At 52.7% G+C, this 15,520-nt stretch overlaps 1 protein-coding gene across 4 annotated transcripts; it reads left to right on the top strand.

The window, feature by feature from the left end:
- Nucleotides 1-358: 358 nt before the first annotated feature.
- MTG2 (mitochondrial ribosome associated GTPase 2) lies at nt 359-12,999 on the top strand. 4 transcript variants are annotated; one of them, XM_054724182.1, is made up of 7 exons: nt 359-385; nt 6,418-6,615; nt 8,215-8,362; nt 9,572-9,687; nt 10,482-10,700; nt 10,945-11,083; nt 11,810-12,999. In XM_054724182.1, the coding sequence occupies exons 2-7, from the start codon at nt 6,424-6,426 to the stop codon at nt 12,202-12,204; spliced, it is 1,209 nt and encodes a 402-aa protein (XP_054580157.1). In that variant the 5' UTR covers nt 359-385; nt 6,418-6,423; the 3' UTR covers nt 12,205-12,999. The 4 variants fall into 4 exon arrangements, with proteins under 4 accessions (XP_054580157.1, XP_054580156.1, XP_054580159.1 ...); XM_054724181.1 differs by lacking the exon at nt 359-385 and adding an exon at nt 396-1,115; XM_054724184.1 differs by lacking the exon at nt 359-385 and adding an exon at nt 1,046-1,258.
- The last annotated feature ends 2,521 nt before the right edge of the window (nt 13,000-15,520 follow it).

Here is a 15,520-nt window from a genome sequence, read left to right as displayed (position 1 = left end):
CCTGGGAAACCTGTTACCTGGGTTCTGTCCAATGGGCCACCTCCGGGCAGGCTGTCCTGTAAAGTCTGACAACCCACGGTCACTGGAGCTCCGGCCACAGTGGACGGAGGGGGATGCTCGAAGAGGGTGAAGGTCAGGTATGCGGTGGGGAGGGGCCGGTGAGGTCACCTGGACCACACCCTGATCGAAGACGACGGAGAAGCCGTAGAGACAGGCTGGTCGAGGCGGGGTCCTGAGTAGGTGCTCGGAGGCTGGAGGGAACCCGCACCGCGCCGGCTTTCTGCGCGCGGGGAGGCGCTGCGCGTGCGCAGTCCAGGCCGGTCCCCGGAAGGAATTCGCCGCGGCCGCGGCCGCGGCCCCGGAAGTGACGAGCCCTTCCGAGTAGGTGAGTGCGGGCGAGGAGGCCGCTGCCTCGGGAGGCCCAGGCGGGGCGCCGGGAGGAGGGAGGAGGCCGTAAGCGGGACAGCGGCGCCGACCAGGCGACCGTCCACCCGCGTCCTGTGTGTAGCGGGACAGTCGCCGCGGGCGTGAGCGCGGGCGCCAGGGAAGCCGGCCGGGAGTCCGGCACGCGCACTTGCGCACGAGCGACCCTCCAGCGGGGCCGGCGAACGGCTGCCAGCTCCTCTGGTCCCCGCGATCATGCACCCAATTTAAGGAGCTCCGATATTTCCTTTGACGCACGGACCTAAATACTAAACATTGTCTTCTGGATGCTTCTTTGTAATTGTTTGTGGCACAGAACAACGTCAGCACACACCGGTTTTTATAAGCATTTCATTAGAGTTACTGCAAGTGCAGCTCGCCGGTGGGTGGGTTTCCAGTGAATTCGCTTCCCACGGCCGCCCTGTGCAGAGGGAGGCGAGTGTAGTAGTTCCACTCTGTGGCCGTGGGCAGAGGTCTCGTGCTCACACCGTCGGCAGGCGAGGATGGGGCGTTGCAGAGGCACGGCGCCTGTGTTTTGTGAAGGAGAGGGCCCCGCGGAAAGGAGGAAGGGGAGGCAGAACGCGATGCTTCTAAATGCAAGTGTGCGCTCAGGTCTGTTTAAGCGAAGAGAACAAGGCAAAAGTTAAGAAGCGGAACACTGGTTCCTTTGAAGTTATCCTTGGGAAATGGTGGTGTGTGCATACTTCACTTCGAAGAATCCTGCTGTGACTACAGGCCCAGCACCCTGCCGGTGAGGCCAGAGGACACTGACTTTGGGCAAGTCGCTTCACGTCCGAGCCCCAGCCTCTCCTGCTTTAAAACTGGCATTAAAAATGTAAGCTCAGGAATCATGGCCCCATCACATAGGATAACTTAAGAAGGTTTCTAACGGGAGAGTAGGGCCCTGACCGGTGTGGCTCAGTGGATAGAGCGTCGGCCTGTGGACTGAAGGGTCCCAGGTTCGATTCTGGTCAAGGGCATGTACCTTGGTTGCGGGCACATCCCCAGTAGGGAGTGTGCAGGAGGCAGCTGATCGATGTTTCTCTCTCTCATCGATGTTTCTAACTATCCCTCTCCCTTCCTCTCTGTAAAAAATCAATAAAATATATATTTTTTAAAAGAATAAATAAAGGGAGAGTAGGGAAACGGTAGAAGTGGTATTTTAACCTGGAGCAGTGACATTGGAGTTGCTTCCACCCCTAGACACCAAGGCAGAAGGGGAGGGGCAGTTACCGGAGACAGCAGTGCCGTCTAGGGATTGAGGGGGGCAGGGAAGTCACCCTCCTGGCCTCCTGCTGCTCCAGCCTCTGCCAGAGACCAGGGTAGCCAAGGGCAGGGCCCTGAAGCAGCAGGATGGAAAGTGGGTCTGGAAAAGCAAACAGGGGCCGAAACCGGTTTGGCTCAGTGGATAGAGCGTCAGTCTGCGGACTGAAAGGTCCCAGGTTCGATTCCGGTCAAGGGCATGTACATTGGTTGCGGGCACATCCCCGGTAGGGGGTGTGCAAGAGGCAGGTGGTCGATGTTTCTCTCTCATCGATGTTTCTAGCTCTCTGTCCCTCTCCTTTCCTCTCTGTAAAAAATCAATAAAATATATTAAAAAAAAAGAAAAGAAAAGAAAAGCAAACAGGGTACCTGCTCATACAGTTATTGTAAGGAATAAATATGAAAATTTCCGTACAAGGTTTAGCAGAGGTTCCCATGGCCCAGTAGAACTGAACTTTACACTTTAGGGAACAGAGTAGCTATATCTGAAGCGTAGCCCTTGCTGAGTGACTCCCCAGTCTTCCTTTAAAAAAAAAGAAAAGGTTTTCTTCATTTCAGAGAGAGGAAGGGAGGGAGCAAGGGATAGCAAGAAACATCAATGGTGAGAGAACCAGCTGCCTCCTGCACACCCTTTACTGGGCTCGAGCCTGCAACCCAGGCCTGTGCCCTGTCCAGGAATGGTCATGGGTGGCAGTCACTGAGCCACATCGGCTGGGCTCTCTAGTCTTTCTAAAGCCCCATCCTGGAATCAAAGTTCGTCCAACTTGGATCAGGGCTTTTGTACGCACAGTCTCATCTTTTGTCCTCCGCTCACCTGGCCCGGTAAATGTGTTGAGGCGGACACGTTCCCATCTGTGCTGTCCAGTTTGGCGCCCACCGGCCACACGTGGCTATGAGTGCTTGGAATGTGGCTTGAATGACTGAGTTTTTACATTTTCAAATTTTTTAATTGATTTAAACTTAGCCACATGTGGCCAATGGGTAGCTTTCTGGATAGCGCAGGTACAGCATAGAAGGAAAATGAAGACCAAGTAACAGTGTGAGACACAGCTGAATGGCTCACCTGGCAGGTACTGGTTCAGGGGGTTTTCCAAACGAAAATCGAAGGGCTGAAGGGGGATGTACTCCAGATTAGGCCAGGCTGGGCGGCCAGGTTTCTGGTTGGCTTTGCCACACTTCACCTTCTCTGCATCCATTTTAGGTTCCATGTCGCCAGGGCGGGGAAGCCTGGTTTCTGCCACCTCGGCACAGGTGGCATCGCTTGCCAGCGGGCTTAGCTGCATGCCGGGTTGGTGGTCAGTGAGTTGTTATTTTTCCTTTAACAACCTGTTTTCAACTCCACTTGTGCCTGTCCCAGCTTACAGCACTACGGCCTGGGGTGTGTCATTTTACTTTGTCTCAGCCTCCTCCTTTTCTTTACAGAATTGTTCTGAGGACTAGATGACCTAATTCCTGAAAGGTGCCAAGGATAGAATCCTGCAGAGAGCGAGGCAGGGGTTTCGAATGTTTATCGTTGAACTTATGTCCGGAACTTTTTGTAACTAGTGTTTCCGCTTGTATATAAGAATACAATTGATTGATGTGCAGGGCGCAGCTGGACACAACGTTGTCGGGATTGTTTGCCTCTGTTCATGATCATTTCCTTTCTGTCCTGTCAGATCTGGGTACTGGGGCTTCTCTGGCCTCAGGCCATGGTTTGGGTGTGGTCTCACTCTTCTGTTTCCTGAGAAGGTTCATGTGAGATGGCTGTTACTACTTCTGGGGTGTTTGATGGAATTGACTGGGAAATTGAGTCTGGAGTTTTGTTATGGAGAATGTTCTTTAATAACAAATTCCACTCCGTTAGTAGTTACGGGTAGTTGACATTTTCTGTTCTCTGTTTTCTCTGTGGGTTTTTTGTTTGGTTTTTATTTCTTCTTGTGTCTCTGTGGTGAGGTGCATCTTTCAGGAACTTGCTGAGTTTGAGGCACAAGTGGCTCCTTGGTGTTCTCTTGCCCTTTGATGCCTGCTGTTGTTTGGTAATCCTCACCCGAAGATATTATTTTTTCCATTGATCTTTAGAGAGAGTGGAAGGGAGGGGGGAGGAGGAGGGAGAGAGAAAGAAAAACATCATTGTGAGAGAGACACATCGATTGGTTGCCTCTGCAGGAGATCAAACCTGCAACCCAGGTATGTGCCCTGCCCTTGACCAGGAATCAAACCTGAGAACCTTTGGTGCGCAGGCCGATGCCCTAATCAGTTAGCCACACCGGCCAGGGCTCGGGTGACACTTTTGATGTTCCTGGCCATGTGGTTTTTGTCCTCTTACTTCCTCTAGCGTGTGGAGTTTGTCCACTCTGCTTATATTTTATTTATTTATTTTTATTGTTTATTTTAGTGTGTGTGTGTTAATCCTCATCCGAGGATATTTTTCCATTGATTTTTTTAAATATATATTTTTATTGATTTTAGAGAGGAAGGAAGAGGGAGAGAGAGACATAGAAACATCAATGATGAGAAAGAATCATTGATTAGCTGCCTCCTGCATAACCCCTACTGGGGATGGAGTCTGCAACCTAGGCATGTGCCCTGAACAGAAATTGAACCTGGGACCCTTCAGTCTGCCAGCCGAAGCTCTAGCCACTGAGCCACACCGCCTAGGGCTAGTGTTTATTGTTACTAGAGGCCCGATGCACGAAATTTGTGCAAGAGTAAGCCTTCCTTCCCCCGGCTCCCAGCACCACCTTCCCTCCGGCACCCAGGACCCAACCTGGGCTTCCCTCTGGTTGCCAGCAGGCACCTGGGACCCAGGCTTCCCTCTCAGCCCCTGCTTCGTTGGGCAGGTCGTCTGGAAGGATGTCCAGTCTAATTAGCATATTATGCTTTTATTATTATAGAAGATTAGGTTTCACACCATTAATTCATTTAATCCTCACAATCCTACAAGGTTAAGTACCAGTTATGATCCCCATTTTGCGAAGAACGGAAGTACAAGGAAATCATCCCGTCAGCTGTGGAGCTGGGCATCAGTCTTAGTTTCATAGGGCCGCCGAAACCAAGACCCAGACATTGGTTCTCTCATAGTCTGGATGCCAGGAGTCCAAAGTCAAGGTGTCCCGGGTGGCAGCAGCCATGCCTGGTGCTCCTTGTGCCTCCCTTACTGCATGGCCATCTTCTCCCAGCGGGTTCTCCATGTGTGTGTTCAGCAGGCCAGTCAGGGCTGCCGTGCGTTTTCCGTTGCCGGTTTTCTGTTTCATTTGTTTCTGGTCTTTATTATTTCTTTCCTTCCGTTTACTTTGCTTTTCTCTTTCTGGTTTCTGGACTTGAACCTCACATCACTCTTGTTAGCCCTTTCTTCATTACTAAGAGAAGCACTTACAGCTATGGTGGCCGCCCACTTACCCAGTTTCACTTTCCGAGGTCTCAGCTACCCCTCAGGTCAGCTGACATTCAGAAATGTTAAATGGAGGCCTGGTCAGGGTTGCTCAGTGGATAAGCATCAACCCAGGAACCAAGAGGTCATTGGTTCCACTCCTGGTCCAGACACATGCCCGGGTTGTGGACTTGATCCCCTGTATGGGGTGTGCACGAGGCAGCCAATCCATGATGTTTCTGTCTCATCGATGTTTCTATCTCTCTATCCATCTCTCTCTAAAATTCAATAAAAACATATTGTTTAAAAATAGAGTTGGTTCTCTCTCTTTTTTATTTAAATGCTGCCTGGACAGTGTGGCTCAGTGATTGAGCGTCGACCTGGGAGACAGCTGATCGGTGGTTCTCATCATTGATGTTTCTATCTCCCTCTCCCCCTTTCTCTCTGAAATTAATAAAAATATATTTTTTAAAAAGAAATGTTAAATGGAAATTTCAGAAATAAACAATTCATAAGTTTTAATTGCACCCTGTTCTGAGCAGCGTGATGAAATTTTTTGCTGTTGTTTCTTTCTGTCCCGCCCCTTTTTCTAGCTCCACACTTCCCATTAGTCACTTAGTAGCCGCCTTGGTTATCACAGAGACAGAGACACCACCAGACACCACATCACATGACCGTATTACAGCATTTTGTTACATTGGCTTTGTTTTATCATTGTTGTTGTTAACCCCATACTGTGTCTGACTTAGTAATTGAACTTTATCATAGGTATGTATGTATGTATATATAGGAAGAAACATAGTATCTATAGGGTTTGGTACTCTCCAAGGATCAGGTCTTGGCCTGTGTCCCCATGGATGGGAAGGAGGGACAACTGTAAGTTCCCCTCTGAGCACTACATTACCTGCATCCCATAAACTTTGGCTGATGACTCGGGTCAAAATATTTTGATTTTGACTTCTTCTACCTATTGGCTTAGTTAGAAGAGCTGTTTCATTTCCAGTTTGACATTTAAGCTGCACAAGATAATAGCGCAGCATTTGCGTAAATGGGTGCTTTAATTTTTTCAGGAGTTTTTATTTTAGGCTCCGATTTCCTGTCATAGTTTCATTAGCAGATACTGCATTCGATGGGGGAGTGTTTCCAGGGTCGAGAGAGGTTTGATGACAAACCCTGTGTACACAAACCTGGCCCCAGGTAGCATGTAGGCCAATGGGTCACATGACTCCTTGTGACTCAGGGTCCAGCATGGCAAGTGAGGGGAGAAAGTCATAGCCCGCCGCTTACTTATTTGTTCCAAAAACATGCATGAGATTTTAGTTTGTTTGAAGTTCACGTGTAAACCAGGGACCTTATTTAGCCAATTTGACTTTTGTTAGGGAGCCATGATGTCTGGGAGGCTGTTCTCTGCAGGACCATGGAGCGTGTTGGAGGGCCTGGGGCGCTGGACTCTGGCCCCACAGGCCGCCCTCGGCCGGCTCCTCCTGCAGCACACTGCCCCCCGGCTGCTCTCGCTCAGCTCTGCGGACTGCGCCAAGGAACCTTCCAGAAAGAAACTGCTCTCCGAGAAAAAACTGGTGAGACTTCTGACCGGGAAGGAACTTATCTGAAGCTTCCCTCTCACAGGTGTTGTGAGTTCTCGTTGTCGTGTCTCCATCTGTCCTGATGATCTGATTGAAGGGACACAGATAGCACTTGAAAATGATGAAATGAAACTTATGTGAAACATGAACGAGGAAAAACAAACAGGAGTGGGCTTTACTTTAATTCAAGAAAAGCCCCACCTCGTTTCCTCCTAAGCGGGCTCCAGGTCAGCAGAACTTCCTTGGAGAAGCGCCGGTGCTCAGAGCCGTGACCGTAGCACTGTCTTTGCCCAGCGGGGAAATGGAGCCGGGCTTCACCTCCACGTGCTGGTTGCGTATTTTTATTGATGTCAGAGAGGAAGGGAGAGGGAGAGAGATGGAAACATCAGTGATGAGAGGGAATCATTGATTGGCTGCCTCCTGCATGCCCCCCACTGGAGATAGAGCCCACAACACGGGCATGTGCCCTGACTGGGAGTTGAACCATGACCTCCTGGTTCATAGGTCGATACTCAACCACTGAGCCACACCAGCTGGGCATCCATTGGATGGATTTTGATGTTGGCATACAGCAAAATTATACGCTAAGTTTTTAAAATAGTAATTCATGTTTTTTCCATGTGGTGGTGCCAAAAAATCTGAAAATATTTGTGTTTTCTTAAAAAAAAACAATCTGTCCAATTCCTCAGATTCCAAGTGGACCTAATATCCTCCACATGAGGATCAATGTACTGTCTAAAATACTCTCAGGGCCGAAACCGGTCTGGCTCAGTGGGTAGAGCGTCGGCCTGCGGACTCAAGGGTCCCAGGTTCGATTCCGGTCAAGGGCATGTGCCTTGGTTGCGGGCACATCCCCAGTGGGGAGTGTGCAGGAGGCAGCTGATCGATGTTTCTCTCTCATCGATGTTTCTAACTCTCTATCCCTCTCTCTCTTCCTCTCTGTAAAAAATCAATAAAATATATTTAAAAAAAAAACAAAAACCAATCTGTGTATCAGGTGGAGGGGCAGATGCCTGGGTCTGGCGGAGGGCCGGGTGCTGGCCAGTCTGTCTGCACACAGCGCAGAAAGCAGGTGGACTCCCAGGACAGGACGGCCTGCCGGTGGCATCTCAGTCATGGCTTCTCGGACAGCTGAGAAGCCATGACTGAGAACGTTGTCGGAGCCAATAGCTATTCAACAGTCACCTGCTTGGTTTCGGTTCTTTAGCTGGAACTGAAGAGACCTGGAGAGAACGCACCCTCCCATAGGAGCTCTCCCTGCGTCGCTGAGTTTGCAAAGGAGCCCTGTCCAGTCAGACCAAGAAGATGCCCCTTAGCGATGTGTTTGTGTGCAGAAGCTGAGACGACACTCTGTTTCAGGAATATTTTCTAAACAAGTTGGGCACGTTGATCTGTCATTGAGTGTGTTTCCCTTACCGGCCACTTCGCACGTCTGCCGGGAACTGTTTCTTATATTTGCATTTTAGGAGAGTTAGTGATAGTCGCATCATTGACCTCTCATTTTAAAGCTCACGTAGGTAGGAGAGGTGCCCCGGGGCTGCTTGGCTAGAGGATTGCAGCATTCGTGACGAACCGGATCTGTGCTCTCTGCAGAAAAGGCATTTTGTGGACCATCGCCGGGTGCTTGTCCGAGGGGGCCACGGAGGCGACGGGGTGAGCTGCTTCCACAGTGAGCCCCGGAAGGAGTTTGGGGGTCCCGATGGTGGCGACGGAGGCAACGGTGGCCACATCATCCTGAAAGGCAGGTGCTCTGAGGGGCAGCTTGGGCAGGACCGCTGTGTCTGCACATGTTGGGGCAGAAAGTTTCCACCTTCTCATCCTGACAGGAATTTGAATTCAAAAGTTGATGTATGGACCTCATTTTTGTTAAATTATGTGAATGTTTACATTTAAAAAATGCACCAAAACCCAACTTGGATAGTGGGGTTTAAAAAGAATTTCAGGTACACAGAGATATCTCACTATCAGGAAATCTAACGTTATAGTAAGATAGAGGGTAAATGTATGTTACCATCTAGGCAAGTGCTGGGAGGGTATTGATTACTCAGCACCTTTTGAGCACAGATGCTAGAAAACTGGAAACTTGGTAAATAATCTGAACAATAAAATGTAACTACTTTTAAATTGGAAACATTCGCAACTAATAAAATGTAGCTATTTAAAAATTGATAACAGTATAGGTAATTTTGAATTTTTCAGAAATTGTACTATTTTTTTGAAAGAAGATCAAGAATTTATAGCTTTTTAAAATATCACTTTGCTACTTTAGTAACTTCTGCTATGGCTTTGTTCTGTTTCCATGTGCATTCCTAATGTTCCTGAACTAGACAAAAGAAAGTTAACAATATGCAGCCGATTTTTTTTAAAGTAGACTTGTATTTTATTTTTATTGTTGGCACTATTGTTATGGAGACTTTATTTTTAGTTTTTTGTTTTGTTTTTGAAAATATATTTTTATTGATTTCAGAGAGGGAGAGAGAGAAACATAAATGATGAGAGAGAATCATGGATCAGCTGCCTCCTGCACAACCCCTACTGGGGATCGAGCCTGCGACCCGGGCATGTGCCCTTGACTGGAATCAAACCTGGGACCCTTCAGTCCGTAGGCTGATGCTCTGTCCACTGAACCAAACCAGCTAGGGCTTATTTTTAGTTATTATTATTTTTTAATCCTCACCCGAGGATAATTTTCCATTGATTTTTAGAGAGAGTAGAAGAGAGAGGGAAAGACAGAAATATTGACGTGAGAGACACACATCGATTGGTTGCTTCCTGCACAAGCCCCAATCGGCCCGGTGGGTGAGGAGCCAGCAACCGAGATACGAACTCTTGCCTGGAATTGAACCCGGGACCCTTTGGTCCACAGGCCAACACTCCATCTACTGAGCCAAACCAGCTAGGGCCCGATTTTGTTTTTAACACAAAGGAACCTGTAGGTTTTCTCTTTTAGTCGACCGACAACTCAAGTCACTGTCCTCAGTCCTGTCCCAGTACCAGGGCTTTGATGGAGAAGATGGTGGCAGTAAAAACTGCTTCGGGCGAAATGGTGCTCTCCTCTACGTCCGGGTAAGCCCCAGCTGCAGAGCATGCCCTGCCCCAAGGTTCCATGCTGTGGTCCACAGGGGCCCGTGGCCTGAACCACATAGCCATCTCCCACAGAGCAAACCCCAGCCTGAACTTTGTACTGATTTGTATACCATGTGCTGTATGACCTGTTCAAAAAGTTACAAAATCATCCTGGCAGGATTGCGCAGTGGTTAGAGCGTTGGCCTGCGGACTGAAGGGTTGCGGGTTTGATTGTTGGTCAAGGGCATGTACCTTGGTTGCAGGTTCAGTCCCCAGCCCCAGTTGGGGCTCGAGCAGGAGGCTACCAATCTATATGTCTGTGTGTCTGTCTCACATCAATATTTCTCTCTCTCTCTCCCTCTCCCTCTCTCTCTCTCTCCCCCTTCCCCCTCTCTCCCCCTCTACCCCCTGTTCCTTCCACTCTCTAAAAATCAATGGAAAAGATATCCTCACTCCTCTGGTGAGAATTTTTTTTTTTAAGTCTCAAAATCATTACAGGGGGATCCTGGCCCACCCTCGGGCCCTCTGAACACTGCTGTTCTCACGTTAGCTCAGCGTTTCTGCTGCTTCAGCTCACCTCATGGGTTAGAAACACTGTTTGAAAAGCTGTGTGCACAGTTCACTGGGGTGTCACCAGCCCCGTGAAATCCTTGGAGGGCTGGGACCTTTCTCCTGGAACTCAGTGGCTCTGGAACGGCTCCTCTCTGGGTCCTGCCCTGCACCCCCTCCCAAACAAAACACCTGGTCTGGCCATTGTCTTCCTGCTCCCCCACAAACGCTGCATTATTTTTCAGGTCCCCATGGGCACTTTAGTGAAGGAGGGAAACGAAGTTGTGGCTGACCTCTCACACCCCGGGGATGAGTATGTGGCTGCTCTGGGGGGCGCAGGAGGAAAGGGCAACCGCTTTTTCCTGGCCAATGACAACCGCGCGCCCGTCACCTGCACCTCCGGGGAGCCCGGGCAGGAGCGGGAACTCTTCCTGGAGCTCAAGACCATGGCCCACGCTGGCCTGGTGGGTATCACTGAGAGCCCCGTGGGAGGAGGGGGTGCTTTGCACACTGAGCTGTGGAAAAGCGGTTTCTAGTGGGTGGGGCATGCCACCAGCCTGCAGGAGAGGGGCAACTCACCCCACTTGGCATCCTGTGACCTTGAACAGGGGCTGGGCCCTCACCTGTGTGGTTCCCAATTCTGAGACTCATCCAGATCTCTGTCTGTCCCAGATGGAGGAAATGGTAGCACATCCCCCTGTCTTGCAGGTCGGATTCCCCAACGCAGGCAAGTCTTCGCTTCTCCGGGCCATTTCAAACGCGAAGCCCGCTGTGGCTGCCTACCCGTTCACGACCTTGAACCCCCACGTGGGCATTGTGCACTATGAGGACCACCAGCAAGTAGCAGGTAGACCTCCCGAAGGTGGGGGTTGTGAGGTGGGTCATTCGGAACCGTTAGCAAGCAGCTTCCTGCCTGAAAAGCAGCATCATCTTTCCATAGTTAACAGTTGTGATTCTGTGGCCATGTTAGGGTTGACACTTTCTTCCGACCCCAAGGTCTGTGGGTGCAACCAGGAATTAGAACGTAAATTTCTGACCTGGGAAGGCTATTCCTTCCTGCTACTTCCCTTCCTCTCGGGAACTCAGCAGTGCCAGGCATGGAGCCTGCCGTGATTGTAAAGCTTTCCCGTTACCATTCTGAGATGAGGAAACTTTTCCCAGAAGATAACGTACCCATTAAAAATAGCAAGCCCGCTGGTAGGTAGCTCTGTTTCTGTGGCACTTTCCGTTCGCCAGGTACTCTGTGATCAGATCTATCAGTAATCAAATTATTAATGGGTTACAGAGAGCTGGGTCCTCCTTTTAAAATCATTTTTGAAGCCAAAAAGACTGGAATGTGTAATTCCAGTGAATAAATATTCCTTATTAGATGGATCTGTCACTGTGCCTGTCACCCAAATATTTCCAAGCATCTGTGAAACTCAAACCTGAAATGTCTTTGTGGCAATTGGCCTGATGAGTCACCGAGACAGTAACTCGATTGACTTGGGGTTAAGGTGTTCCTTGAAAGGAAAGTCTTAGACCTCGGGGAACGGGCCGGAGGTGGCCCGGCCCCCTGCTCTGTCTCCCGCAGTGGCTGACGTGCCGGGCATCATCCGAGGCGCACACCAGAACCGAGGCCTGGGGCTGGCCTTCCTCAGACACATCGAGCGCTGCGGCTTCCTCCTGTTCGTGGTGGACCTGGCGGTGCCGGAGCCCTGGACCCAAGTCGAGGACCTGAAGTACGAGCTGGAGAAGTACGAGCAAGGCCTGTCTGAGCGGCCCCACGCCATCGTCGCCAATAAGATTGACCTCCCTCAGGCGCGAGCCAACCTGCCCGCGCTGCAGGCCCACCTGGGCGGGAAGGCCGTCGCCCTGTCGGCGGTCACGGGTGAGAACCTGGAGGAGCTGCTGCTGCGCATCAAGGAGCTGCATGACGAGCACATGGCCGCCGGCCTGGCGCAGGGCCACCAGCTGTTCAGGTGGTAGCATGTGGCTCTTTGCGGTGGGAGCTACAGGTGGCACCTTCCCACTCAGCTCGGGCCACCTCGAAGGCCCCGGCGGCCTGCTCCCGGTGCTTCCCGCGCCCTCGGCCTGCTCTCCGGCCCCTGAGATGGGCTTGTCCCTGAACTACCCCCTGAGTAGTAGGAGCCATGCTGCCCTGTGTGCAGGGAGCCAGCACCGCCAGATCCGAGCCAGAGGCATTGGTCCGGTTCCTAAGCGCCAGCCCACACATGAGCGACTGTCACGCTGGACCTGCGAGTCCTTGGCTGTCCCCACGCCCTGCAGAGCGGCCGGGGACAGGAACGTGCTCTGTCGGATGCCGCCATCTGAGCAATGCGGCGCCTCCCCTGTTGTCCTCAGACTGCGCCGAGCTCTGGGAGCTGAACATGGCATTGGCTTCACGACTGAATGCACCCAATATCCGGCCGGAGACGCAGCTTCTGACGCTCATCTGTGCAGAGAGTTATTAGCTGATGGTGGCCGGGCTCCGAGAGGACATGGGCCGGGTCCCCCCTGCGCTGTCCCTGCAGGGAGCAGAGAGACTGCTGGGCCTGCACGCACCACCAGCCTATTGTCAGCACATAGAACCCTGGGGGCCTGGCCAGCTAGGCCATGGAGATTCTGTCTGCGGATTGGTGGCAGCTAAGAGGCTGGTGCTCCATAAGCCACCCTGCCCACCGGCTGCAGGGGTCGGTGAGGGTGGCGCGCTGCTGCCCACTCGCTCATCCACCAGAGCACACTGCAGCCACTGTTTCCCCAAATAAAATCTAATGCTTCTGACTTGTCCCTGAGGGCCCTTCAGGGAGGACGTGGAAGGGACGGGAGGAGTCAGGAGCGAGTGGCAGTCGGCACACTGAATGGGTATTCAGGAGCTGAAGTGTGCAGGAGAGCATGAGCCCTGTCCTGCTCCCTGTCTGCACGCCAGGGCCCTGTGTTCTAGGACCAGCGGTGGTGTTCGCGTCCGGTCGCTCGCTCAGGCCCACAGGCTTTCACAGGACACGAGGCCGTTGCCCAAGGCCTTGTGTCTCGGTGGCTGCCCGGGGAGATGTGCCTTCCCTCCGGGACCCAGGGACCCTGCACGGAGAAGGCACGACAGACGTTTGGGGAATAAGGTGTGAATGATGGCCTGTGTTAGCTGCGTCCAGGTTTCCTTTACTTTGAAGATACTTGTAAAAGGCAAGTAGTGGGTGCCGAGTGGCTCACCTCCTGTGCCGCCGCCAATCCTGCCCCTGCCATCCCTCTGCCATTTCTGTGAGTCATCTGTCCTGAGGCTGGTCAGCTGTTTCTTCATTTCAGTCTGGGCACCCGCGCCCACCTCCCATCCACGGACAAGGACTGCGCTTTCTCACGTCCCCTGCCCCTCACCCCAGTGACTTGGGTCTGCATGTGAGGCTGGCCGTGTGCACAGTGGCACGAGGCGCAGACCTGGTCCAGGAGCTGCCTGGTCCTGCGTTTACTGCCTCATTTTCTCTGCCTCTGGGTACTGTTTCTGTCCACGGTGGCCGTCACCTGGTTGCCTCTCTGGAAGCAGGTCTGAGGATGGGGACCTGTGCTTCAGGATGCAGGGTTTCCTAGATTCCCCAGTTTCCAGCCCTAATTTCCAGAGTTCCCGTGTCTAGCTGCAGGGCTCCCCAGGGGGCAGCCGCTGCTTTGCCCTGTCCCCACCCCCCACAAGGTCCCCACCCTGCCCGTCTCTGGAAAGCTCTCTCATTCCTCCCTTGCCGTTTGTGGAGGCTCATGCCTTCCTCACTCCTTTCGTGTTGTAGTGGAGCCTCAGCAGGAGCTGTGGGCACACAGGTGTCGCCTGGGTCTCTCAGGGAAAACCAGGGAGCAGCATGCTCGCTCGGAACTAGAAATCTGTCTTGGAAAGCACCTCGGCCTCAGCAGACATAAGCAGGGCCAGTGGCACGGCTCTGCCCTTCCCCTCCTGCTGGGCCGCCTGCCCTGCCCTGACAGACAGGGTGCGAAAGCCACTGCTGTCCCCGCTGAGGCGGGCCTTGCCGCTCTCCTTGCCTGGCCACTGAGGGGAGGACAGTTTGTTGACACCATTCAAAGGAAGCCCAAGGACCCTGAGGTCGCCAGGGAGAGACCCGAGAGGAGCACTGCCTGCCCGCCCGGCCTCCTGGCCTCTCGGGAAGCTGAGGTTCTGCACGCTGAGGGACCAGCCGGGCGGGAAGAGGGTAGAAGGCAGAGGACTGCCCTCACCCCTGCAGCTCAGCTCTGAGCTAGGTTTGCTGGAATTGCATTTAAAGATCAACTTGGTCCTGTTTAAATCTGGGAACTAAAATTTGGGGTGACTCTGGGGGTCACAGATGCATTTTTAGTCCATTGCAGTTTCCACAGTGTCACCCCTTCGTCCTCTCATCCAAAGCCACCATTCTCCCTTCTCTCCTTTCTTTCTCTTCTGAACATTTTTGTGCTTCAGAGATTTGTCTGACAAACTTCCAACTGGGGCACTAGGTCTGGACACAATGCCCATTTCCCTGGGGCAGTGCCCTCCCGTGGGCCCCACAGCCTAGTCCCAGGCTCTCGGGGGCCCTCCTGGGATGTGCCTCCCAACATCACTTTGTTTCCCATTGAGGGAGGGGCACTGAGATGGTCCGTGCGAGGGCACAGTGCTGCGGGGACCACCTTGCGTGCCGCTGCCCATGGTGCCCAAGGGAGGACCCAGCGGAGTGGGCGGGTGGAGTCCTGGCCCCCCTGACTGCTGAGTATGGGTGCATCACCCTGTCTCTGAGGCCCTAGTTTTCGTGTCTACGTAGTAGATGGGGTGGCTACAAGGATGGGGTGCGCCAGTAAATGTTGGTGGAAAGATTCTTTGTACCCCCAAGCCCAGTCATGAGGGTCAGGCTGGGATGGGGGATGCAGGGAGGTAGTGGCCAGCCACATGGGTCCCGTCCCCCCCCCCCCACGGCTCAGGGCTCCAGAGTCCCTGCCCTCCCTCATCATGGCCCTGACTCCCCAAAGGAAGTGTTGGTTAACTGTGCCTTTTTTGAAAGATCAGGGTTGCCTGCTGGGCACCCTGAGAGCTTAGGGTCTTTAGTCCAAGCTGGAAAGGACCCTCACCCCACACAGAGCCAGCACCAGGGCACCTGCAGCCAGTGCCAGCCCGAGGGGCCCAGGCAGGAGGACGCTGCAGGCTGTCTGGTCCTGGGCTGACCCTCAGCCCCTCCAGCCTGGCCACAGCCCCTCCTGCATCTGGAGAACTGGCAGGTGCCCTGCTGGGAGCCAGGTCGCCCACTTCTCTCCAGGCACTGCTGAGCTCCCCACCCTGTGCCTCTGGAGCCCAGGGAATATGGAA

Source organism: Eptesicus fuscus, chromosome 12 (assembly GCF_027574615.1).
Source record: "Eptesicus fuscus isolate TK198812 chromosome 12, DD_ASM_mEF_20220401, whole genome shotgun sequence".
NCBI lineage: Eukaryota > Metazoa > Chordata > Mammalia > Chiroptera > Vespertilionidae > Eptesicus > Eptesicus fuscus.
This window is presented reverse-complemented; position numbering and strand designations above follow the sequence as displayed.

Bases quoted from the DNA above. Each gene is read 5' to 3' on its own strand.
- MTG2 (XM_054724181.1), top strand. The intron at 6,616-8,214 runs GTGAGACTTCTG...TGCTCTCTGCAG, and splicing joins TGCTCTCCGAGAAAAAACTG to AAAAGGCATTTTGTGGACCA. The intron at 9,688-10,481 runs GTAAGCCCCAGC...ATTATTTTTCAG, and splicing joins GTGCTCTCCTCTACGTCCGG to GTCCCCATGGGCACTTTAGT.